The 26,679-nt window shown below is 40.7% G+C and overlaps 1 protein-coding gene across 11 annotated transcripts in view; it reads left to right on the top strand.

Moving 5' to 3' along the window:
- The window catches only part of FHIP1A (FHF complex subunit HOOK interacting protein 1A), a 92,079-nt gene extending 67,113 nt beyond the window's left edge, over positions 1 to 24,966 (top strand). For 10 of the 11 annotated variants that reach the window (XM_090138527.1, XM_090138520.1, XM_090138526.1 and 7 more), the window contains 7 exons: positions 6,494 to 6,661; positions 10,406 to 10,485; positions 11,915 to 12,102; positions 12,571 to 13,605; positions 16,758 to 16,936; positions 17,221 to 17,359; positions 21,227 to 24,966. In XM_090138527.1, coding sequence (XP_089994653.1) covers positions 6,494 to 6,661; positions 10,406 to 10,485; positions 11,915 to 12,102; positions 12,571 to 13,605; positions 16,758 to 16,936; positions 17,221 to 17,359; positions 21,227 to 21,477 — 2,040 coding nt within the window. In that variant the 3' untranslated portion in view covers positions 21,478 to 24,966. Of the gene's footprint in view, positions 1 to 6,493; positions 6,662 to 10,405; positions 10,486 to 11,914; positions 12,103 to 12,570; positions 13,994 to 16,757; positions 16,937 to 17,220; positions 17,360 to 21,226 lie in introns of those variants that run through there. The other variant, XR_016465740.1, reaches the window with a different exon arrangement.
- The last annotated feature ends 1,713 nt before the right edge of the window (positions 24,967 to 26,679 follow it).

Here is a 26,679-nt window from a genome sequence, read left to right as displayed (position 1 = left end):
ATTCAGTGACCTTGTGGGGTTTGTGCGAGTGTTCATTATGGAAGGTCACAAATTCCCTATTTCTGTGCAGTTCAGCCAAAAAGAATAAAAAACTTTGCCTGAAAAAGTGCAGAGATACAGGCAAGGTTAATTTGATAGTTTTCATTTTATAGTAACAGCCCATGATTTTGATTTTTGCCCAAACCATCTTTTATTCTTTCTAATGTCTGGAATTTAAGAAAAGTGAGATTCTCTGGTAGAATTGGCTCATAATTTAAGACTGGTGCTTTTTGACAGCATGTCAGTTACAACTTGAAATTATGCAATTCTGTACGTTCCTCCCCAGGTTTTGGTACTTAAGGGAGAATATCTGTGAGAAGGTGTAATTTTGCTCATGAACTGAGCAATGCCATTAAATTTCTGTGATTTATGTCACCGGCTGTTTCTCACTTTGTTTTCAACGCTAACTTTTTGGAGCTCTATCTTGGGCCAAACTTTGCAATGGTCCAAGCAAATCAAGCTAATTTACTCTTCAGTTAAACAGTAGTTGACATCCCAGCATGAATCCAGAATAAAGCCATTGAAGTCTAAGAAATATTAATGGTTCTGTCAGAGGCCTGGTTGCCTTATTTTACTCTCTGTGTATTTGGTAGTAGAAAATGCTTATTCATCTTATTCTTTTAGGTAGTTGTGGTACTTTTGCAGAAATCTGATCAATGTATTCCTTTTTGGGAGCTCTAACACATAGGTGTTTTGCCATCAAAACCATGTGCTAGATAATTAGCAGCCCCAATGTGGGATATATAGAGTAATGTGCTACGTTTGCTAAGTGAGGTTGGCTGTGTATATCTTTTCCCTGTAAGCTCATAATGTCACATTCAGAGAATTTGGGTGGTGAAGATATCTGTCCTGATCATCTCGAGTGTTTATGTAATTTGTGTAATTTCATTTCATTGAAGACAGTGCTAAAACTTTATCAATGTATATGATTAAAGCAAAATTTTAATTTCTTAGCACTTACCATCACGCTACATGGCATTTAATTGCTAACTACGATATAATTATTTCTGTATTTGGAAGGCTTGTTTTAATCTGAATAATGGAAAATTGTACCAGCTTTTTAGCATGGAATGTTGCTGTTGGCCAGGCAAACAGAAGCGCTTTGTGGAAGTGCTGGCACGGTCCTGTCAAATAAGCTTTGTCAGATGGACCCCAGTTATTGTGCACAAACCCATCTACAGGAAAACCTCTAACGTGGTATGCTACTCTGATAATTCAATAATACTTGCTTGATGATTACACAGCCCAGCTAGGGGGAAATGACCTGTATATTATACTATACTGATTAGAAGTAACATCTTTATAATTATCCTGAAAGAATGTCAGTTTTCATTTAGAAATTTCATTTAGAAATAAATTTCTCACTTTACCAAAGGGCGTTTGGACAAATGCAGTAAAAAAAAGGTGTAAATCCAGTGTTGTTGGGAAACTCTTATTAGTGTTACGCTTTGGAGAAAGCCATCAGTAGCTATGAAACTTCATCTTGCCCGCTGCAAAGTGGACACGTGTTAAAGGTGCTTTTCACTTTGTACATCAAACACTGCACTTGAGTTAGATTTTAACCTGATGGTGTTTATAAACTTAAGCTGAAAGAAGTCAGAGAAGTTCTGGTTTCCTGGTTCCTCGTTATGTGCAAACTTCCTGTCCCTGATCCCACCTGTCCCCTACCTCCTTTCTGCCAGGACAGACATACGTATGAGAAACCAATAGATTGAGGGTAAAAGTCACCTGCATTTCCTTGATAGTTTTGTCCTGAATCAGTTCCCTGAGCCAATTTGCTGTGCAGTGAAGGATGATCACTTCTGCCTGTTAAAGCAGGGAGCAAGCAGAAAATGAACAGAAAGTAGAAGAGGGTGGAAATGGTTTGTGTCTTTATATATATATATATATATATATATATATGTGAGGGAGATAAGTTTATTCAGGTTTAAACTGCTCGTGGATCTCGAGGATAAGTTCTAATGAGAACATTCATGGTCTCTTCATAGGCAATATTAAATGCTCATAAGAAGGAAAGCGTGAAGGGAGAGAAGGAATCATGATAGCCATATTCTCATAGGAGGGCACAAAGCTGTAAATTAGAAAGTATATTGTGCAGATCCCAAGGGAGAATAGCCAGTAATAAAGAATCAGTGCAATTGGTCTAACGCAGTGAGTGTAATATATTAAGCTGAACTCGCTGTGACAGTAATTTCTGGCTCTGCTATCACTTGGCACTGTGACTTGTGAAAGCTGGATCTCTTTACAGTGTTCTGTCTTACCATCTAATCAGTCATCAAAAGAGGCAAGAAAAGATTTGCTAAAAATTATTACATAATTAGGGAAGGGTAATAGAATGCTAAAAGAGGCCTTCTGTTTTCACTTATCTCTGATCAAATATCTGCCTGGCTGTGAAGATTCTTGGGTAGTCCATCTGCAAAAATATCTTCAACAACTGGTTGTTGTAAAGAAAAACATGTGGATGAGGTTTCTAAATGGTATCTGAAGACATACGCTTTCTATGTGTATTTTTAAAAATTCCAGCAAGTTTTCATCAGTACACTATAGATAATGAAAATAGGAATGGTAGAATTCTTGTCTGAGTAATGTAATGGACATAGATTTTTATCATTTTTCATTTTTAATCTACAAGAGTGGAGAGATATCTGCTCTTTGCCATTCCCAAGCAATTTCAGTGGAAGAGATCCAAGGTATGCTGCTGGTGGGTTTTGTGGCGATGAAGGATTTTAATATGAAATATGAAATAATGAAATATTTTAATCAGAAGCGTACCTTGAAATTCAGTTACTTAGCAAAGGATTTTATGTCTAGATTTTCTTCATCTCCTTCTGTTGTGGTGTTTTTCTTTATACTCAAATTATCGGAGATGAGGAATTTTCAGATTAAATGTCACACTTGTGGACATGTCGAAGTTGTTTCTTATCCTTTCGAAGATGTCCACATTCAATGTGAGGGCTAGCTGGGACAAACTACACCGAAATCAATGTTTACAATAAAATACAAGTTTTTGTAAGCTGCCTCGGGTTTTGTTTGTAGCAGACATTCTTGATGCATACAGTAATGTTTTGTTCTCTGGGAACATTTGTTCTTTTGTTGTTTACCTAAGCACCAATTTGGATTTATTAGAAAGGATTTTCCTGCTTTCCGTAAATCTGTCTCACAAGACATTATTGTAAGGAGAGACAACAGCAGGTAGTCTGAAGGAAGCTTAATACCCTGGGTTTGGTGTTTCAGAAAACAGATCTTCAATAATAACTGCACAAATTGGACAAGCCTTGCATTCAACACTGAATGTATTATGTATAATGTGATCTGTAGAACGGGTTTACAGAGTTAAAAGGGTCTTTGCCAAGGCTGGTTTTTGCTTAATGTGACTGATTTCTCCCAAGTTATTCCTCAGTTAATCGCAAAAGAAAGTGAGGTCTCTAGAGGCTTGTTCAAGGCAGGCTAACATACACCATTGAGTAAAATGCAGACTGGCCTCATGGAGCTGAAATTAGCCTTTTTGAACACTTCTCTTGGTTCCTTAAATAGTCAGAAATTTTGCTTACTGTCAGGAGTAGCACAGAGGAGGAGCACGCCAAAATGTAAGATAAGGAAAATATGGTAGGACTGTAAAAGTGCGTGTCTGCTTGCATGTTAATTGATCCAACACTGTGTACCTGGTTTCAAATGCCAAAACGTGCTGTATTTTGCTTGATTTGCTCTTGTGAGAAAGCAGAAGGACCAGCTCTGGGCTCATTCTTACAGACAACTGCATGAAGGTGCACCTAGGAGAGGGCTTCTAAGAGCACAGTAGTGTTAATGGTACTGGTAGAACCTTGGCTTGCCTGCTTTGTGTGAGGTGTGGTGCGCTGCAGAATAGAACATAGCCACATTTCTTGTCAAATTTTGGAAGTGTTTTGAATAAGGCAATGCATTGTCATTGGAAAATCCAGTAATCCATAAGATTCTTAGGAAACCGTTTTAAATCTTGAAAAAACTGTCTCTTCTCTCTGTCTCAGAAAATAGATAAGCAGATTCGACAACATCTTTTCCAAGAAGAATAAAAAATGAAGTGTAATGTAGCACTCTGCACAGAAAGCCTCAATTCAAATAGTTGAGATTTACCGAAGCTGTAAGTTACTTTTTTTGTGAGCCATCTGAGCTTCTTTACTAACTACTCGGTGCTTTTAGCTCTATTTAGTGGTATCAGTGAGATGTTGGCTACAGTAAATAGGATTTCTTTTTCACTTAGTCCCTGAGCAGCGAGGAGCACTGAGCACACTCTCAGAATTGAAGCGTTCTTTTCTAAAGGAGTCTCTCACTGGCTTTCTTCTGCCCTTTGTGGTTCATTCATGATACAGCTCTGAAAAAGCTTGTGGCTTTCTCTTGCTGATAGCAGCGTAGCGTGTATTGCCCAAAGAGCATTGATTTCAGAAAAAGGTCACTGCCCCTGTGAATCTGCTGGCTTTTTTGCTTTCATTTACAGTTTTAGATTTTCTCCGTATACATAGGGCCGTGTCTCTGCTGTCAGCAAACATCTGTGAAACCCGCAGGCCAAGTACGTGCTTCATTTTCCCTAAAGAGAATGGAGGAGGAGTGACAGAGACATAACAATGTATTACTTCTGTCTGGCCTTTCCTTGGCCAAGGTTTTAAACTCTTCACTGAACTCTATGCTATCATTATGATGTCATATGATGGATTTCTTGGGTTTGCTTTTTACAGTTTGCTGCTTAAAAAAAATAAAAAAAAATGCCAATGCCACTTCTCAGGGCAGCAGGCACCAGCTGCAATCAGAAAGCTGTTCTTTTCTTACTCCCCAAGTTCCTATGCCTTTTGACTGTTGAAAAAATGAATCTCCACTCCATCCAGAAATTTTCTCTGTTGCACAACCCCGACTCAGTTCCTGAGCAAGTTTTATGCTGGTTTAGATGTGGCACTGGGAACGTGTGCGTGTGCACAAGAAGAAAGCATTTCATCATCATACTTACGATAATGCAGACATTGAACCAGAGCTGTAGCCACAACATTAATTCAGGTAATTTGCGAAGTTGAGGTGCTTGACCTAGCAACTATTTTTTACCCCACTTGATGTTTGTAGGGGGAGGAGGAAGAGGAATGAATCCACAAGCAGTATTCCATTTTGGAGTAGAAGTTAATAGATGTTTTTTCATGAAAGACCTATATTCAAGACAGTGGTCCACTGCTTGTTGTTAAGGAGCTGAGTGTTAGAGTAAAGCCTCAAAAAGAGTGAATTGATGCCTGTAACTTCAGCACTCCCCTGAAGCTGCTCTCCTTGTCAGTGCCCCTCTCCATAAGGTCTGCGGGCTGCATGCAGCATTCCTATGTTCTGTGTAACTGGCCAGAAGCAGCTTGTGATCTTAAACGCTTTAAAGGGAACATTTGCTGCATGACATTACTGTGAGTATAGCTAACGTGCAGCACAACGGAACAGGGATTTTAATATTTACGGGGTGTTACGTAAGTGCTGCCCTTCTGAGTACTTTCTAAATCCTCTTAGTTCTTAAGTGACAGCTTTGATTCTTTTTTTTTTTTTTTAAATAAAATCAGTCCTTTCATTTATCCGGCTAAGTTTGATAAACAAAAGATGTTTAATACTTCCTTTCATATAGACAGATTCTTGTATTTAAGGGTTTATCTTTGTACACTTAAGCTTATTAGGCTCCTGGGTAACTATTTTTAAGAAGCTGACTTTGCAACAGCAGAGTGTGGTGCAGAGGTGGCCTTTGGAATTTGCTGTGCCTTGCCAGTGTGCATACTGTCAATAGCTAAGCTCCAGAAGGATTGCATGAAGCAGAATAATACGGGTTAACCAACTGGTATGGATAGCTGAATTGTATTCTGATACACCAACAGACAATAGCAGAGGCTCTTGTCTTTGGTTTGTACATGTGTGGACATATATCGTGTACCTTTTAAAAACTGAGATGAGGGAAAATAAAAAGAAGGAAAATAGGGGCAAAATTCTGGGTAGACATATTTTTCATATATATTTTTTAAAACTCTGGAACTATGAGTTTGTACTGTGCTTTGATTCTGCTCTGTTGTCATTTATTTTTAATAATGTGGTAGATGTATGTATTCACAACATCTGAGAACACTTCTAAGGAGTGAGAAGTGTGAGTCAAAATTGCTGATGTGGCAGAAAAGTGGTGGGGAGCTTCTGGAAGGATTTGGCTCTTTGTATTTCAGCGTCTGTGAGATTTGGGCTGTTGGTTAAAGGTGTTTTTTTTTTTTTTCTGGGAAAGCAAGACAGGTAAGAAATGGGCTCAAAATGTTTGTGAGCAAGTCAGAAGCACACTACTTTTTAAAAGTAAAGATCTGAATGATTTTCTGGCAGTACTATGCGTGGGAAGCTTTGGGTGGCTGCCAGGTATCGTGCTGCTGCAAGGTATGGATGGATGTTTTGTTGTGCAATATGTTCCCATTTACCTTATTTTTCCTTGTAGGTGACGGTGGAAGAAGTGATGGCCACTACTGCATATCTGGATCTCTTTCTGCGTAGCGTTTCGGAGCCAGCCCTCCTTAAGATTTTCCTCCGTTTTATTCTGCTGCACCGACATGAGAACGTGCACATCCTAGATACACTGACTAGCCGAATCAACACGCCATTCCGGGTAAGATGAGCAGGAAACGAGTTCAGGTTTTCGTGTGGGTATAGGTAAACTAATTAAACAGGAAAGGGAAATTCCTGTTTATCTGGCTAGGAGTTTTCTCCCCCATCCTAATGTGTACTTTTTGATTTTTAATACTTTTTTTTGTGTTCTGGCATCTAGCTGTAGCTGTACTAAGAAGTTGATAGATGTGTGAAGTGGTTTTACATGTACAGGAAATGGGGTAAAGGTAGATGAGGGCCTTTGGAAGTCTAAATTCTTTTTGAAAAGGAAAAGTAAATTTGGAAGCATTTATATTCTGGATAATGGTGAATTAGTGCTGCCAAGACAACGCATCCCTAGGACCTCAGAACATAACCAAGGGAAGGAACACTTTCTATCTTTGCAGTTCTGCAAAGCAATAGGTATTTGCAAATGATCTTTGTAGGAGGCAGTACGAGCTCTGCAAGGATGTCTTCAAATTGCTTAAGTTGTGAACTGCAGTATTGCCAGTGGAGTTCTCAGGAACCAAGTGTGCATTGCTCTAGCATGTTTGCTTAACTGTGATACTGCCAGCTTTCCTGTTTCATTAAAGCAAGGCACTTTCTTGCTCAAGTGATCAGATCGCTCTTTCCTTTTCTTTCTTCACTCCTCTGTGCAGTAAGGTTTATCTCAAACTTACAGCGAGCCCTTCTCAGCATAGGCATAATGCACCAAAGTGGCTGGAGAGTTAGCTGAGATAAGAGTTTGATCTTCTGGCACAGAAAGTGAATACTTGTTGCACTGGATGACCCTTTGGAGCCTTGTTTGGCTGGCAGCCTTGGCTGAATCTTGCATGATGCACAGCTTCGTGGATGAAATACAGTATAATGTTTTGGGGCAAGAGAAGTCAGAACACCAGCATGTGCATTGAATTTGTGCATTAGAGACATTGTCTGAGATTTGTTTTGAATTGTGGGTGCAATGCAAATATGGATATATGCTGCTGTTACTGCATCCCTAAAATGGATTAAATCTGAAAACTGAAACAGCTTCTGTCGACAAAAATGCAAATGCTGTTGTCTCTGATAATCATTAATTACTGTTCCATAGGCAAACAAGATTGGAATTGTAAAGAATCCTTCTGCTGAGTAACTCAGGATCTCAGCCAAAATGCTTCTGTGATACTAAATGAGTTTGCCGCAGTATAGCTTGGCCAAGTTCAAAAGCCAGAACTGCAGCCTTCTGTTTGGTTTTTGTAGCACAGAAACTCGTATGTTACCTCTAGAAAATACTTATTAATAAATCACCCAGAATTAAGCTTACATACAGACAGGTGGCCAAAAAGCACTTGTAAAGTCCTGCACTTTTTATCTCCTGGTAGTACGTTGAATCATTTCTTCTTATGAAGCACAAAAATTGACTAGCTTTTCTTCTTTGGAAGATTCTTGATTTCTCATTTGTTTTTGCAACCATGTTGCAAGCATTTTCCTATAAGCTGCAATTTTTTAAATGCTGGAAAATTTAAGGAATTAGCAGGTTTTGAACTTTCACAGTATGAAGAATGGTTAGACTTGGTTCTCAGTTTCACAGAGGAAATAAGAATTCCCATTTTACCCCCATTAAAATACAGCTTTTGTATAAGGATCTCACTTCTTCCTCAAGCTTGCCCTGCTGCTCTTCAGCTCCACCTCTATGTTTCCATTAAGAACTGGAGTTCAGCTTTTTTCTTTCTTTCTTTACTGCCCTTTTAGTTTCTCTTGCTATTTTTGTAGGCATGAGATCTTGGACTAGCAAAGACCTTCCTGTTGGTTTCTGTTGTGAGCAGTGAACAATGGTGGCAGGGCAATGGATTTGAGCTCTGCTTTGCCTCACAGCAGGCCAGTTCATAAGCTTTCTCTGGTTATCTTATTTCTGTGACTGGCTGTACTTTATTACCTACATGCATGTCCACATCCCAGCTTGCTTTTTGAATGCAGGGCTTATTCGCTCTCTTGTTTTTCTCTGGGTGTTAGCATAATGACCAAACTAGGAAAGGTGATCAAAGAAACTCTTGCTTTTCAGAGGCTATCAAGTAAGGCTTATTTAAAATTTAGCATTTAATAGTTCCACAGAGATGGAAACCAAGCAAGGGAAAATATACATATGCTAATATGTAGTCTAAAAGAAGTCTGCATTCCTCTGGTCGTGCTCACCATGGACAGCTGATCATCCTGTAGGGGAGCTGAGTCACTGGGCTGAAAAAGAGAATGGAAATAGCATAACAAAGTGCCTTTTAAGTTGACATTCTTGTGAAAGCATGGGCTGGAGAGGAACAGCAACGTGCTGTTGCAGTTAGTACAGAGAATTTTAACAGTGGGAGGAAGAAGACTGACTGCAGAGAAAAGGAGGAAATTCCACACTTGGAAAGAGAAGCCATGCCTGGGAATGATGTGAGATTTAATCCTGAATGAATTACAAAGGACGTTCACTGACTGAAAAGAGGCAGAGAAATATCTATAGCTTTTTCTTTATCTGTATCTGGCTCCTTGTTTAGCTACTGAAAAGTGCAGTTTACTTCATATACTAATTATTTGAGTTTACATTACTAGTATAATGAGAGGCAAGAATAAAACACCAACCTGAAACTCTAAGAAGAAGTCAATTTATGCTAAAGAATTCTCACAAGAGTCAGCCTGGCCCTGGAATCTAAGCCAGCTGCAAGATGCTATTTCCAGGAAAGAGCAGCACAGGAGCAAATGCCCAAGGAAAAACACATTAAAAGGCAGTGAAATAATGATGCTGTGGTTTGTGAAAATCAATGAAAGCTTAGAGATCGTTCTTCTACCATATTGGACACATTTCTACAAGCAAGCTTATAGAAATACACTGTATGATAGTTTTGAAAGATTTGTGTCTTAAGTAGAGATCAAAAAACCTGCGAGTCCAAGTTTTTTAGTTTGTTGTAAGACTAGTGTAAAAGTGGGGTGCCTGTCACAGAATAGGTATGATTTTTGCCTCTGCCGCGTGTGACTGCTGAAGTACTTGCTGATGAGTATATTGGTCAGACCTTTCCCAAAGAAGACACACATTTAATTCCAGTGAGGAGTACTGTTTTTCTTTCTTTTCTTCTGGTCTCACAGAAAGGATCTCCATGCCATGGTACCCAGTTATCCAGGTGGCCTGTAATGAGGGGATGGGGAGTTATCCATATGGAGTAGATTCTGATAAAAATGACTTGTGTAGTCCTGATCTATGTCAGTAAATTCAGCTGTAGGTATAAAGGCACTGAGGTATAGGAGCATTCAGCTTCTTAATGTGCAGAACACTCTTAATATGTTAAGCAGAAACTTTTAAGTAGTTTTTAACTTTTTTTTTTCTTTTCAGAAAAACCTCATGTTGATTCAAATTCTATGTTGGCAGTAAAACCTAATATTTACCTTAGAAGTTACAGGGTTCCCTTCATGCTTGGTTAAACTAATACATTTAGAAAAAAAAAATTGAGAAGACTGGTAAATTACTGCTTTCATGTTCTAGATAAGTTAATGCAAATACCTTGTAGAGAATACTTTAAGTAATTTTTTTTTTTTTTAAGGAAAATTTGGATTCATAGGTTACTGAAATGTCAAATGGTATGTGTATAGCTCTTGGCAACAAAATCCTGTAGGGGTGCTGACAAACTGAAGTAGCATACTAACGGTTTCTTAAAGTAGTACGTTCTGGTGGAGTCGTTCTGTTATACAGAATGTAAGAAAGATTGAAAAGGTACTATTTCCAGATCGAAAACTGATGGCATTTATCGTTTTTCAGCTCTGTGTGGTCTCTTTAGCATTGTTCAGAACGCTCATTGGCTTGCACTGTGAAGATGTGATGTTGCAGCTAGTTTTAAGGTAAAGCCCAAACTCCTTTTTCAACTTTGTCCGAATTCTGGGACACAGAGTCTCAGACGATAGGCACAGAGCTAGATGGAGGTTCTCCAAGAGAGCAGAAATTCAAGGAGCTACAGAGATAAGAATATTTATGATTCTGGCAAAAGCATGCTAGACCTGTAGGAACATGATTTATGTTCTGTGATCTTCAGGAATAAGAGATTCTTCTTGTAATTTATTTCTATAAACGTGAGAGAAGAAGAGCTGAGAATATATTTATCACCCTCAAACTGCTTATTTCCTGCTTTTAAACATGTAATTCTTTTCTCCAGCATGTTTTCTTTAGTTTATTATATATGCACTGCATTACAAGGAACTTACGTAGTTGCTTCCAGCTTTCACCTCTCTTGTTCCTCTTTCCCAAAGAATACTTCAGCTTCCTGAACTGCTGTTCATGGATTCCTATATAATGTACTGAATGCATTGATTATTTTTGCATTTATCTGATTGTTCCATAGGCTGCTGCTGAACACGCAATTATAATTTTGGTGTGTGGATTAGATTAGAGTTGATAATTTCTGTGGAAGTACTGGTGTAGCTTAATCAAGCTTTTAACAGTGTGGAAAGGCATCAGTGTTTCAGACCCTCCACTGATAGGCATTAAGGTGAAATTCCCTGAGTGCCTGGGAATGGTGTCAGGACATCTGTGAATTCAAGTTATGCTGGGACTCCCCTACTAACCAGGAGTGCAGTTGTATTCAGTCTGTTGTTTATTTATTTAGGGAATCCTTTAAAATTTGGTTTCTTTTTAAAATGGGAAAACATCAGCATAGTGAACGCTATAAGGATCTTAATAGAGTGCTCTTAAAATATTAAACAAAAGCTCTCTAAAAATATTAAACGTGAGAATGTGCTTCCTCTGTCCCTTGTTTTCCCCGTAGGTTTTTTCCTCTTGCCCAAGCTGTCTTGATTTAGAGCAGTGAAACACCTTGATGACCTTTCCTTCCCTTTTGCTGGCTGTTTGCCTGGCACATGTAAACTGACTCTGTCTCGATTTCCTTGGAAAACAAATGAATTAAAGATTTGGAGACAGAACTCATTCATACTGGGACCAAACCACACCGCTAGCCTTTGACTTCTGCCCATCCTATGCTTCCTTCATCCCTTCCTACAGCAGGCTTGCTCTGACCTGTGAAGGGCTGCTCATTCCCCCATTCTCATGCAACTGATCTCCCATCTCTGCTTGTCTTGACAGTTCCTCATTGAACTGTAGCTTCACGATACAAAGAGCTGGGGTTTCATGCTCTTGAGAGGTTTAGAATATAGATCACTGTCAAGGTTACTGTTGTTTCTTTTATTTTGAAGAGGGAAGGAAGGTGTGAAGGGACTTTTGTATGTTTTTGTTTTCTCTCACGTGAAAGGATGTAGTAATGCTAGACTGCTGTTTCAGGTATCTGATCCCATGTAACCACATGATGTTGAGCCAGCGAAGGGCTGTGAAAGAGAGAGATTGTTACTCCGTATCTGCTGCAAAACTGCTTGCCCTGACACCGGTCTGCTGCTCCACTGGGATCACCTTGACTCTAGAAAGCCAAGGAAAAGATTATATTCTCTGGACAAAAGCAGCTCAAACTAAAGGTAATTGGTGCTCAAGGGAAGACCGGATCATGAACTGAATTGAGTTTGGTAGTAGCTCAGGTGGAACAAAAATGGTAGGCAACAACAAACTGTGCAGCTAGGCTGCACTGCTTTTTTTTTTTCCTTCCATGGGTCAAGGTCTATTGAAACTTTATTCAACTTGGGTAGCTGTTAAAATATTCATTCATAAAAGTAACGTACAGGTACTTGACAATGGCACTTGCAGGTTCAGAGCGCTCGCTGTTGTTTTACAGATTGGGAGTGAGCTGATTTCTCAGAAATTGAGTTACAGTGCTCACTTGGCAGTAGGAACAACTCTAGTTGATTCATATCTCTAAATTGAGCTCTTCCTGCCTTATTGGATGATTAGGGCTAAAGATTCCACCTGCAATATTAGTAACTGCCTTGCTAGAGAACTTTGGGGTTTTTTTATTGTGTCATGGTATGAGTAATCTTCTTTACTTTCAGATTCTGTTAGAGGTATTTCTGAGTCCACCTGCATCGTGGAATTTGGAAGAGCTGTGGATATCAGCTACCTGCAGTACCTGGGAGAAGCTCAAGAAGCCATCCTGCAGTGTCTGAAAGATTGTAAGGTCTGGTCTGCTTTATACGATGGAGTAAATCCTGATCCCGAGACCTTTATCCAAGCGCTTGCTGAGGAGAACAGTACAGATGTGGAACACCCCATGTTTCGTCTCCAGCAAAGGACACCCAGCATGTGTAGCTCCTCTCAAACAGCACCAATGGGTGAGAAGATGCAGTTGGAGCTGGAATGGGATGATAGCTATGACACAGGGATTTCACCTGGTTCTGATGTGAGCTCGCTCCAGCAGTATGATGATCTGGGAAGTACAGAGATGCAGATGCCCGCAGTGCCACCGAAACATATTCAAGAGATGAAAAAAAATGCTATCATGCTCGTCAAAGGTTCTTACATAGAGGATTCAGACTTTCAGGATGATGTTATGGTTTACAGATTATGTGCCCAGAAGGATATGCAGGATGATGACAACTCTAAGGAGAAAACTTTAAATGTGTCCAGAGAACATCAGGTCCAAAGCCAGACTGTTGTCAATGGGCCTCTCTCTAACAGCCAGCTGGAAGTGGGTGTGGATGAGCACAGTAAAAAAAAATCAAGCTTGACTCAAAGTGTAACGAAAGAACAAATAAACCAGAAAATGGCGGAGACTGATCCACAGCCAGACTTAGAGTTGAAGCTTCAGGAGGCAGATAATTGCTTAAGCTCACAAATGCTGAGCACAGATGGTGAGGATTTCATTGCACAGTATGACAAAATTATTAAAGAACTGGATCCAAACAATGCAGACGTGGAGGAGCAAAAGTTAGACACTCCTGACCCTGTGTCTCCTGCAGAAGAGGAGGAGGACTTTGAGAATTTCTCAGCAGATACGCCTTCTGCAGAGAGCGCATCATCTCCCTTTGGACCAAAGGAGGATGCATCTCCCAAGCACGCTGCGAGGAGTCAGAGTGCTCCGTTCACAGGTGGAATGTCCTGTTAGTTACATACCTAGCAAATACAAGAAGGCATGGCGATCAGAAGTGGCCAAGTGTAATTGCAGTGCACAGCACAAGCATAGAGTTGGGACCAGCCCTGACACTAAAGAGGGTATGCCCAAATAGCTGAGACTGGCCCAAGGAGAATCAAAGAGATGCAGCATGAAAGTAGAGCAGAGCCAGTGTCAGTGGGGTGACAACAAATGGTGGTTGCTCTGTTCTTTTCTGGCTACTTTAAAAAAAAAACAAAAAAAAACACACAAAAACCCACAAATCTTGGGATTATGTTTCTTGTGTGTCAGTGCACCAGCATTCTAGGATAAACGTCTGCAATGGAAAGTGGACTGTAGTAACAGTTCTAATATATAGAGCCCAGGTAAATAATTTGTCTTTCTGGTGGCTGGCACCTCTCACGCTGTAGCTATGGTGTCACGTTGCCATTTTCACCCCTTCTGCTAATTCACATTTTAGCACGAGGTGGCAGCACTGATGCCACGTCTGCCCGTGCCTCTCTGCGGGAACTATCCTGGCGCCCTGGTCCTCAAATGCCACAGCAGCCTTCGCAGTGGGGAGAGACTTTTCTGTCTTGTGCCAGACAACAAGTTAAGTTTGTTCTCTAGAGACTGCCCAAGCCATTCAGGAATGAAATTGCTATGGAAGGGTTGAGTGTGCTTTTGATCAGTGTTTGTGCAGCTCCTTGCATTGCAAGCTCCTGAACTTTAATTAGGTCTCCTGGATACCACAGTAATGCAAATAATAATAAAAAAAATAATAATAGCTTGTCTAGGTTTTCTCATCCAAAATAAGACCTCTGTAATCTGGCTTCTCGTTCATTTGGAAGGAGGGGGGAAAACATTCGTTTGTATCCATTGAAATGCAGCCCTTTCTGGTCAGCTGTGGCCAGCCTGCCTGGCACTGTCTCTTAATTGAAAACCTCAGCCTGTTTATCCAGTCCATTTACTATTTTTGCTGCAGTGGTAATTTCCTCATACCAGAGACTAATCACATTCAAACCTTTCAATTTCCCATTATCTGCTGTCAAATGTAGCTCAAAAAATGTCATCCCTGTCTCTTCATCCAGTTCCTTCCTCCATTTCTTGCTTTAAAGAAAAAAGCAAAACAATGCCCAACCAATGAAACAGGTAAAAAATAAAACACTATCTGCTTCCTGTCCACAACATTTTTTCTCTTAGAGTATTCACCTTGCTGTTGTGATTGTAGCTCTTAGTGATTGCAGGTAAGGAGTTGCTCATAAAAATGCCTCAGAAATGGGAGATTGGAATGCCTTTCAAATATAATAATGTTCTATTTAACTTGGAATGCTATATTATGTATGTGATAAAGGGGGGGCTTCTTGCTACAGAATCAGATAACCAGAGGTTCCCACACTCAGTGACTCAGTGCTACAGAGATACTCTCCTTGGGCTGATAGATCTGTGAAAAATATGTCCCATTGGTGTCTGTGTCCAATTTGAGGGCATTATCACAGTCATCCCTGTTTTCCCCTGAGTAAGAATGAGTGTGATGTTCAGGAACAGTGCTTGACTTCATGGCTACAAGGAGATGAAATCAGGAAAGGAATACTTTTTTTGTTTTCTCACTAGTTAATACTTTTTCTTTCCAGACTTGCAAACTCTGCTCACTTCCTCTGTTTTTTATTCTAATGATTTATTGAAAACTAAGAATTTTGTATTGGAAACTTCAAGAGAAGTGCCATACCTTTGTTAGAAATGTCTAACTTCAGCTTTATCTACTCAGATTTGGAGTTTGACTTGCATGAGAGAAACCGTGATCTTTTTCTGCTGCTATTGCAACCCCTCCTGTCCCAAGGGAGCTCCCTTTGCACTGTGGTCCTCAGGGGCTCTGTGAAATTGTTCCCATGGACACAGGAGGAGGAAGCAGTAGTTTCTGTAGGGATAGGAGAAACTATCTCAGCCAAGGGGCTTTGAGGCTGCTCCACTGTGCACCCAGGCAGAAGGGTTTACGTACTTGCCTCGTCAGAAGCTAACTTCTGTATTTTAGTGGTTGTCCTGCAACATAAAGATACAAACTAAAACTATTGTTTATTGCTGACATTTACATGATAAAGAGTACATTTACAAATAATTCTGCTTATAAATCCATTTTCATGTTTTCCCTGCTTTGTGTGACTGCAGTATGGAAAATGTGTTTCCCTGTGACGTGACTACCGCAGCTTTTGATTTTTTGTTTCGAGTAGTGTTTTTGTGGTTGCTTTACAACACCATTATTTTGGTGAGACAAGAAGTCTAAGCTATAAGGTACTTCACCAGTCTTTCTGTGGAAATAAGGCACAGTGCTAGTGAAAAGGACAAGTTCTGGTAGAACGTGTCCAGGGGAGGGCCACAAAAATGATCCAAGGGATGGAACACCTCTCCTATGAGGAGAGGCTGAGAGAGCTGGGGCTGTTCGGCCTGGGGAGACCTGAGAGCAGCCTTTCAGAATCTGAAGGGGAGCTACATGAAAGAAGGGGATGGTCTATTAGCAGGGTCTGTGGTGGCAGAACAAGGACAAATGGTTTCAAGCTCATAGAGGGTTGATTTAGGTTAGATATAAAGAAAAGTCTTCTACAGTGAGGATGGTAAGGCACTGGAACAGGTTGCCTAGTGATGTGGTGGATGCCCCATCTGTGGAGACTTTCAAGTCCAGGCTGGATCAGGCCCTGGGCAACCTGATCTAGCTGTGGAGTCCCTGTGCACTGCAGAGGAGTTGGACTAGATGACCTTTAAAGGTCCCAGCTAACTCTAAGGATGTTATGATTCTTCAGTGGTACTATTCTGATTAACTTCAAAAGGAGTGAAATAATAGACCATAACATATTAGGCTAAATCCTTATTGGCACACGTAAAGTAGAATGATTATGTACATTAAATATGCCATTAACATAACTAGCTCGCTAGTCAAATTGCTTCTACTCATGAAAGCTTTTAACACCCCTGTTAAGTCTATTTTGTCTGTTCAGATAAGTTTTGTTTTTCCTCTTTGCTGGCTTTAATTAGCATGTAGGAGGTTTGATTTGGTTGGTTATGATGATCAAAATTCCTTTCACGTGTTATTTCCTGGATCTCACAATTTTTTTTCTGTGAAAACAGAAGCATTGGTTCCTTCTCTCTTTTTTGCAGGACCGTTTATCAGCGTGGTGTTATCCAAGCTGGAGAACATGCTGGAGAACTCCTTGCATGTAAATTTGCTGCTTATTGGGATTATTACTCAGCTAGCAAGTTACCCACAGCCTCTTCTTCGCTCATTTCTGCTCAACACCAACATGGTTTTTCAGCCCAGCGTACGGTCGCTTTATCAGGTATTTGCCCACAAGCCTTAGTTCTGCCTACTGGAACAGTATTTTTGGTGTCTCGTTAATTCTTCAGCTCTTTTCAGTTTCACCTGTTGCTTTCCCTCCCATCTGAGAGCCTCGCATCTCGTTTCAGTGTTTTAATGATATTTGTGCAAAGAGCTGAAAATTCTGTATGACCATAACTTTTACTGTTAAGTCTTCTTTAATGCAGCTGGAGAGCCTGAGTGTTCAGACAGTGGCTGCACTGGGAGCAAGGGAGGAAAAAGTAATTGTTACTGTTGTTTTGGCAGGTGCTGGCATCTGTGAAAAATAAAATTGAACATTTCGCTTCTATGGAAAAAGACTTCCCAGATCTTCTCCTGGAGGCCCAACAGTACTTACTTTTTCGTGTGGACATGTCTGATGCCGCTGAAGAACTGCTAACCAAAGGTAAATGTTAACTGCACTCAGAGGAGTGCTGGGTGAATGAATCACCAGTTACCTCTCTCATTTGCTACAGCATGATTAAAAGTAGGTGTGGTGCATTATACATATCATTAACCAGATGTAGCCTTCTGGCTTTAAACTGATGATCCTCAGTAGGCCGCAGTATATGGATCTATCTGGATATGCCTTGCTCTTTAGAAGCTTTTATTGTCTTTGCTACAGAAAATGTCTGTTTAAAGGAGTAACAAAATCAGCTCTTGCTTGGCTTCCTGTTGCTGTGGTTGTAAACAAACTTGCTTTCAAGGCATGAGGTGAGACGGCATATTCGTGATTTTATTTTTAGCCTGACCTTCAGCTAGTCATTAGGTTTTTTTGTTATTGTTGTTGGTTTTGTGGGGGTTTTTTTGATAGATTTTAGAGAGAACAGAAGTCCAGAAAGAGTTGATTTCTGCAACAACTGAATAAGGCCTGATATGATAGTTTGGGCTTTTCCTGATGGAGATGGATATGAGCCAGAGAACTTCAAATGTGCTTTCTGGAATGAAAGCACGAACCAGAAAAATAAATGGGTGGTATAAGTCAGGACACTTCAAGAACAGGTATTGTCTCAGCTTTCCAGGGGGCTTCTGTAATGTCTGCTGCTTCTGGAAGACAGATTCTGGTGAAGAATATTCCCATCGAGAAATTTCCCAAAGCAGTGGGGTGATGGGGGTATCGCTGGCACCCTGCCCTGGGGATCTATCAATTTTCAGCTTGTCACTAAGCAAGCAGCGTTGGGTGCAGGTTTCCCTTAAAAATAATTTCCCGTGTGATTGGAATGCGCAGAATTTGCTGAGAGCTTTGACCACAGGGATTGAGGGCTCAGAATCAGGGTTGAAGAGAGGCTGCATTCAGAGATGTGTCCTCATGCATCATTTGGAATTGTTAACAATCATCCTGCCTCGCCTTTACCACTGCAAAGTGAGTAGTATTTTTCTTGGATTTCCAGAGGTGTGGAAAGCAGGGCTTTTTATGCATCTTCTTAATTGTGTTTTCATTTTGCAAGGCTCTGAATAGTAATTTACCTAGTTTCTAGTCAGCGTGGTGTGCATTTCTGAGGTTTGCAGTACATCTAGTCAGCAAAATTACGATCTCGCTAAGAATTGGTCTGTGAAAGTTGCATGCTGTAAATGAGCTGTGTATTGCAAACATCTGCAGGGCGTTAGGCTCTATATCCTGGTACCACACATGAGGAAGCCTTACAGTTAGATGATACTGTAGCTAGTGTATGCAACAAGATTAGGAGGCAACATTTAGTGTCTTTTTCCACGTGCTGTCAGTCCGAACTTTTTTAGAATGCATTGCGAATAGAAATTCATCTAGCTGAATAAACTTGCAAGCCTTACACTTCAAAGTTTTCAGTGCCTGTTAGTTGTACCTCAGTTAAATAAAATAGTCAGTAATTTTTGGAATTTATTTGGGCTTCTTATTTTACATCAGTTTTCTTTTGTGGGCTTTAGAAATTGCCAGACTGACTCATGCAGATCATTATGTAGGATCTCAAAACAAGGCTGCTTAGTCAGACTGTGGGTACATTTTCTTCAGTCTTATGGCAACCCCTGTAAAGAAGGTATCTCTTAACAAATAGATGGAGAGGATATAAATGTCTGGGGAACTGCACATTTGGATCCCAACAAGACTGGTGATGCAAACAGTCAAACTCTGCTTCTTAGGGCAAGCTGGCTCACTAATCAATCAGCACACTGCAGGTCATTGCATTGATTCCTACACAATTCCTACAGAATTCACATCTGAAAAAGAGAAGCCAGATATAGCGGGGAACACAAATGTAAAAATGAAGTATTCCAAAGCATTTCCCTTTCCTTCATAGTGACAGTCTTCAAAAGTATTCAAACAGAAAATGCCAATCAGTTATTTTCTGCTTGCAGCACTATGCGGTTTGCTTACCCGGCAGTTTGCGTTAGGGTTAGATATGAACAACTGTTGTGATCCCACATGCAGTGCTGCCCATCTCTCAGCGCTTTGGTAACTGTCTCCAGAGCACTCACTCACTTTTGCAATTGCATTCTGACTGCAGAAGGAAGCAGACAATCTTGATTGAAGGAAAAATCAAATCTCTGGTCCCTTGACCATCTTTCTCCTCTGCTTTTTTTTTTTTTTTTTTTTTTTTTTAATATATGTTTAAATAAAACAAAATCACAGTGTTTTTTGTTGAACTGCATCAATTTTTGTGCTTTATGAAGGGAACAGTTTTTAAACACCCAAGCTTTGACAGCTTACTAGCATTCTGATTGTGTTGGCTAAACTATTTAAAATACTTATATTGTTTAGGAAACGTTCTGAGGCTGTAAGAGAATCTCTCAAAGTAAATCTTCAAAGGAAGCTCAAAACTTCCTCTTTTGATTGTAATTCATAATTTAGGTTGTTTTTCCTCCTATAGTCAGAATTTTCCACAGAACTGATGTTCCCGTACTGTGTCTCCGGTAGATAAAAACTTGTAGAATAACAGCATGAATGATTGATAAGTCTGGAGCTGGAAAGGTTTTTTGGAACTCAGGAAAAGTACAATTCTGTTAGATGATTAAGATTAAAATTTCTCTTGAGCACTTGAAAGTCCACTATGCTGGAGGAGAACTGCAGGCAAGAAACCAGAGTGCAGAGCTCTGCCACGTGGAGAGAGGCACCCAGCTGGGGGTACCCCATCTGCGTCTTGCAGAGCTACACATAACCACAGAGAAAAAAGCTACACATAACCACAGACTGAGTGGGTCTCACATCAACTGTGTGGCTTTAAGGGAAACCTCTTAAGGCAGTGATGTGGTATTTGGCTTATCTGCAGAATGAGAGTTAATATGATAGGGGTTTTTTTGGTCTGGTTTTATTTTTGTGTGTGTGCGTGTGCACTTTAATGATATGCAGCTCTTGAGAACACCCACTTGTAAGGCAGGCAGGATGCTATCTGGCTGCGATTCCAGGCCTGCTGACATCTTATAGCAGTGAGTCCTGCAACTTATTTTTTCTTCCTATTTCTTTCCACCGGTTTTAGTTTTTGTCACCATTTTAGTTTCACTGAACAGCATTTAATTAAAGTGCATTCTACTTCAGGTTGAATCAAGGAGCAGCTGATTGAAATTTAAGTGCTGCTGTCTCTGTAATTCCACGCGTCCTGATGCTTGAGCCCTGATCCTCTGAACTCTGGCACCAGAGATCATATAGCTCTCAATGCTGTGCTGATCACACAGTGGTTTTAATTTGTTCTTTTTTAACAACTATTATTTTTAAATATTTAGCTTCTTTACAGGGAGCAGAAGAGTAGTTGGCGGAGGCTAAAGCTGTAGAAAAATAAATTTTGAAAAGTTTTTTCCTTCAGTTTTTAGCTTGCTTCAAACTCCCATGGCAATTTTGATAGCTCGGCTTCAAGCCCACTTACACAATGATTCATGGGGGAGGAGAGAGAAGTGAAGTCAGAGTGATATTTTGATCCGGGGGAGGGCTAGAGTATAGGATCATTTTAAATTGAGAAAGCCATGCTGGGACTAATGGTATATATTATCTGTTATTTCATAAGGTAAATCCATATTATTCTTTCCCTTGACTCCTTTCCTGCCCACATATTTTTCTCATCAGAGCTGCAACTGAATAATACATAACCCGGGGAAAGATGGCTAATAAAAAATGCAACAGAAGCAGGCCATGTAGGACTTAAAACTGTCGGATTAGTGAAGTATCTGCCAGCACAGTCTGAGTACTGCGAACTACAGCTCTGAACACAATTCCTGTAAACTGCATCTAGTTGCTGGACAAATACTTTGTGTGTTCAATATACTGAGTGTTGTTTTTTTTTTTCCTTCTTTTCCTTCCTGGCCTTAGGTAACGTCCTGCATGGCAGCAGCGTGGGGAGAGGAAGGAGCCTCTCAGAAGCCCCCCCAGCCATGCTCCAGCCTTTCCTGGGACACAAGGGAAAGAGGAGCCTGGCTCACCCCAGCCTTCCCGTGCATGTGAGGAATGCTGTGCTCGCAGCTGCCCTTTTCCCAGAGTTCCTGAAGGAGCTGGCAGCTCTTGCACAGGAACACTCCATTTTATATTACAAAGTACCGGGGGACTTTGAGGATTATTATTAGTGGGTTTTTCTAAAGTAGGTTGGTTTTATTTTTTGAAGAAAAAGAACTTTCAGAGTTTGAACTGATTATTTCTTATTAGTGCAAAGCTGCTTACAAAAGACTGTTCTACTTCACTATTTCCTGAAAATACTTGATTTGAGAGGGAAGGAAGAGGCAGAATGCAACTCCACATTACTTTATATTGGGCCTTACAACTTTCCTCTGTGCTACGTAAGTTATTTGAGAGATTTCTCACACTGCTGTTAGAGCAGCTCCCTAAGCTCACCTCCTTCCTTGTTACACAGGTGCCCCTCTTTACTGCCACTGACTCCTGTTGAATTTTCACAGTAGGCACTTAAATAAGGTGGACTAAGAGGGGGCAAACGTTTCAGCTTTTTTTATTTCAGAAATACTCCTCTCAGAAGCCCGTTGTTAGAACACAGTTTGCCTGGAAAAGCACAGCCCCAGGGAGAAAGTTTGAGGAAAAGAAACGCATGCAAAATGTGCACAAAACCCTTTTCTGTGAAGGGCTGTGCTACTCCATGGCTTTGTCCTCCTCCCTTTCCCTAGGACGGGGTTCTTGCCAGCACACCACTGAGAAGCCCTCCTTAGCCAGTAGCTCAGGTTTGTGAATTCAAGTGATCTTATGTGTGTTAAACCCATGACTAGCTGCAAGCAGGTGCTGGGCTCTACACATACCGCATTGCCTTATGTTGCAGACATATCTGCGGCTATCAGCTGTTGGTCTTTGAAGTCAAATGAACTGTGTAAGTGGATGTGGACTGCAGACTGCCTGGAATTTTCCTTGCAGTTCCTCAGCATTCTTTAATATCTACTGCACTGCTACCTAAACTCTCAAGCATGCCTTATTTAGTAAGATTTGCACAAAGTACAAAACAAAGTGTGTCTATGCAAGTGATAATGAATTACATTGTTTGTTTTTATGCTTATTTTAATAAGCTAAGGAACGGTGTTCAGTTTCTTTCAGTAGTATTAAAAGGACAGCAGGCTGTTTTTGTCAATCATTTTTTCCCCCGTATTTTAATGGAAAATATTGGCACGCTCCTGAAAGCTGTTCTATTTTATTGTTCTTTTTTTTTGGGGGGGGGGGGTTATGGGGAAAAGTTGAATACTGTTTGTTTACTTTTCATTTAGGTGTTGACTTTTCCTAATATTGCACTTTTGGGATGGTGAGGGGAGGAGCAGGCTATTCACCAGCTGCAGAATAGGAAGCAGCAATAGGGAGAGCTGTCTGCTAGTGACTAACTGCTTGAGAAAATTCTCGTCTGTGAGTAATGGGCTTCATTAGAAGAACCCAAGCATGATGAATTGGCGCATCACTACTGCATTTCATCTTATCTTAGTAGCATAATTGTGCTTCCAGGGTTCTGTAGTTGGCTCCATAAAGAGGAGTTTCATTCAAGAAAGCCTTACTTCCACTTCTTCCAGGAAAAAATTTTAACAGCCACTCCAGGAAATTTAAAGAAATGGAAATGAAAAATAACATTTGTGTGAATTAATTCTGCTGACTGTAATTCCGTAATTCTGGAAAACTCCAAAATCACATCCCAATTTTCAAATATGCTTTCTCAGAGATTGCAAGGGAAAAGCTTATGATCTAAAGAACACTTAGTTGAAGAACAAAACAAATTAAGAAACAAAAAACAGCAAAACCACCCCCAGAAGAGTCTAATTAATTACAGGTCAGTTCTTGTGGACCTTGCAGTGCAATTTAAACTCCTAAAGTCTTTAGATGCCTCTGAAAAATGGTACCTTTCATGTGCAAGCTGTGAGAAGCATTCATTGTCAGACTGCTGTAGGCTATTCCAGGGAAGAAAGTCCCAAAGTGTACCTCTAACAAGATCACCTCAAGAACTTCTCTGGATCTGCCTCCACTTGTTTGTTGTACAGTCATCACGTCCACAATGGTGGAAGGGTCACATTGCTTCCAAACTGACTCTAGTGTGCTTGCACTTACAACTTGGTGGCTTTGTTCTTTGTGTTTTTTTTTTTTTTTTCTTTTTAAGCACCATTGCATCACCATCCTGTAAGTCACCTCTGACCTTCACATGACTATTTCACCTCACAAGCTTCCTTGGAAGCTGGAGCCAAAGCAGGGTTTTTTTTTTTCTTGAATCTTGGTTATCCATATTTAGGAGAGTTCTTTTCTTCTTTTTTTTTCCTTTCTTTTTCCTTTTTTTTTTTTTTTTTTTTTTCCTATGACACTGTTATAGACAAGAGCTAACTCATAAATACTTCACTGTGTCCATAGGAAATCATGGTTTCTTCCCCCATTCTCACTTTTACCCACATGCATTGCTGTCCTGCATGCTGGACTCATCGACCTACTGAGGGGGTTCAGTGGCACTGTATGTGCAAAGTGTTCTGGCACTGTGAGTGTAGAGCTGGGGTGTGCTGCACTCCTTTCCTGCTAGGTATTTTGTGAGCAAAAGTAGTGAATCTGTGTGATAAGCTAACTTCTAGCAGTTCAGAATCAACCGCTAAATTGCAGTGGTAATCATGTATGTTTTTTAAAGAAATCTTTTATTTATTAAAAAAAAAAAAGGAAAAAAAGAATTCTGCAGACCATTGCTTAAGGCAGTAAGCTTACTATGTGAACCCTTTTGTCTCTATTCTGAAATAAAAATCTTTGTTTGCTGGGTGGGAGTGATTTCTTCTGAGATTGTTCATTTTATCTGGTGTTATCAATAACTGTGTAAAGACATGGCAGTGTTCAACTTAGCAGGGATGTGCAGTTATTTAGGGTTCTTAAAATGTAGGCTGCTCCAAGAAGCACCTGTACATTTGAGGAATGGAAGGATTTTCCTCATGAGCTGCAGTGGAATAAAGTCAGCCCCTGAAATCTGGGATGATGTGGAAGACTTCTTCATGAAAGGTTGCAACTGTGTTTGTGCACACTGTTGCCTTGTAAGAGGGGAATCTATCAGCCCCCAGAAGGAGGTGGGGAAGTGCACTGACCCCAGCTTAGGGCTACAAAAATGGCCACTGTATGTTTAACAGTGTATTTCTTGGTTCTTGAGCTGAATTGGATTTGCAGCTAGGTCTCAGCTGTGATAGAAGCATCATGTCAGCACCCAGTGAAAAAATATTGGCAAGGATTGCATCTGCCTGTCTTCAAAATGCAAGAACTGTGATTTATCATGAAAATGTTGATCCTTTGAAGATGAATTGCCTTTTTCTGTGTGAGTTCTTCAGCCCAGCGCTTGTTTAATAGGCTCCTTCTTTTCAGTTAGATAATGCAATATACCATCTCTCTTCGATGAGACATCTTGTTCAAATGTGGTTCCTGTTATAACTGGGGTAAAGCACTTGGCAGCTTTCCTCCAAACAGCATCATCATTTGCACGTGCTGATCCTCGAGCATACGCATCACTTGGGATTCATGTGCTGTTGATGGCCCAAATCTTCTTAAATTTGATTTTCTCCCTATGTGCCCCAAAAGAAAATGTGGGATTTTACAGGTGACCAAGGTGTTTGCTGGTGCTGTAGTTCCAGGTATTTGTCCAGGTAACGTCTGAACTTGGTTTGGAAGAGTTGAAATGAAGGCTGCTGGTCTTTGCTGCCTCTGTGGACAGAGAAGGTTCTCCCGGAGGTGCTCGGCTGTCTGTCCTGTGGGAATGCCCTGAGATGTTCCTCTGGTGTGGCTGGCTCATTATTGCCTTTCTTGCTGAGGTTTGTGGCTTTGCAAGAAGGCTAAGTTCACTGATGTGCTGCTGTAACCACTTTGTGCATTTGCCTTTCAGACTCGATCTGATGCTTTTATTAAGGTTGGTGAATTCCCCAGTGTGGGAAAAAACACCCAGCAGTTGGGGTGGTCTCTGGGGATTGGCAGCGGCCTTGCCTGGAACAGGAGATCTGGCAGGTGGCGCCCAAGTGGCATCTCTGCCACCAGCACCACTCTGGATGCTCTTTGGCCCAGGCGCAGTGCCTGAGAGCTACGTAGACTCCTCTTCAGAGAAAAGACTTGCAAACAGACTTGTTGCATCACCTCCAGTCCAAGGATTTGGGTTCAGAAGGTTACATTCTATTTACCAAGAGAAGCAGAGCGTCTAGCATTGGTGCACAAGTGCTTGCTACTGTTTTCTGTGCTGTGCTTATGCCTCGCACAAGGTTTTATGCTTCAGGAAGGTTTTTAGCTCCTCTAAGAAGCTCTAAAAGCTCTGGATTGGGAAGAAAAGGATGGGAGCTGTGTGATTTGGTGCGGTTAAATTATGTCGTTGTATCATTTGAATTTGCAGCCACAGCTCCGGTTTGAGGGCAGCTTGATTTAATAAGCAATTTACTGTGCTGTATTTACTGAAATTGCTATGTCATGCCTGCAGTTTTTGTGACAGCTCCTATTAAGTTGGTAACATTTAAACTGCATCTGCAGTTGTGGGTGGAATACCAGGATTTTCTTCCTTCTTTTCTTGACTCTGATACCTTCAGCCCAGTGCAGTAATGCTGCTGCTGCATCCAGAGTTGACTGAGGTTAAGTGTAGCGTCTTTTTCTGTGTACCTTCTGAACATCATCATCAGAAACAGAGGGCTCCTGACCCTCTGGCTGCTTACAGAAATGAGAAAATTGAGGTAAAACACCACAGGTTAGCAGGGGGCGCACACATCTGTGTGAATCACAGTGAAAATTTACATTTGTGTTATCCTGATTTAACAGGGCCAAAAAGGAGAGGCTCAGAATAAACTTGAGAAAATGAATATGACAGTCTCCTATGGAAACCGTCCAGTTGGATAGCATTGCCCTATAGTGTTCTGGACCAGAACTGTGCCAAGAACAGAAAAAACCTGATCCTTGTTAGCGTCAGATTTGCATAAGGAGGTGTTTGGATAATACAGGACAGTGGTGGCGGCTGTCAGAGCGAAGGCAGCTGCAGAACGCAGCACTGTTTGGCGACTTTGTGATCCGTGAAGGCCCAGCTTCTGAGCAAACGTGCTTAATTTTTCAGGGGCCTCAGCTTTGCTGAACATGCTGCGGCCCTGCGTCAGTCTACTTCATTTGTTACATGCTCAGCTGGAAGCCTCTTATTTATGAATAGGAGGCATTACTTGTATTCTTAAACACGTAGTACTTAAAGTGGTGGTTGTTGCTGACTGTGCAAATCTTATTTTGTTCATTGATTATAATGGCTTTGTGTGGCAGCTGGATTAAATTAAGACTGAAGGCTCTGGGCTAGAAGCCCTGATGGAACTTTTGTGCAAAGGCTG

Source organism: Phasianus colchicus, chromosome 4, assembly GCF_987193195.1.
Source record: "Phasianus colchicus chromosome 4, bPhaCol1.hap1.1, whole genome shotgun sequence".
Taxonomy (NCBI): domain Eukaryota; kingdom Metazoa; phylum Chordata; class Aves; order Galliformes; family Phasianidae; genus Phasianus; species Phasianus colchicus.
The sequence above is the reverse complement of the archived record's forward strand: the minus strand, read 5'-3'. Positions and strand labels throughout refer to the sequence as shown.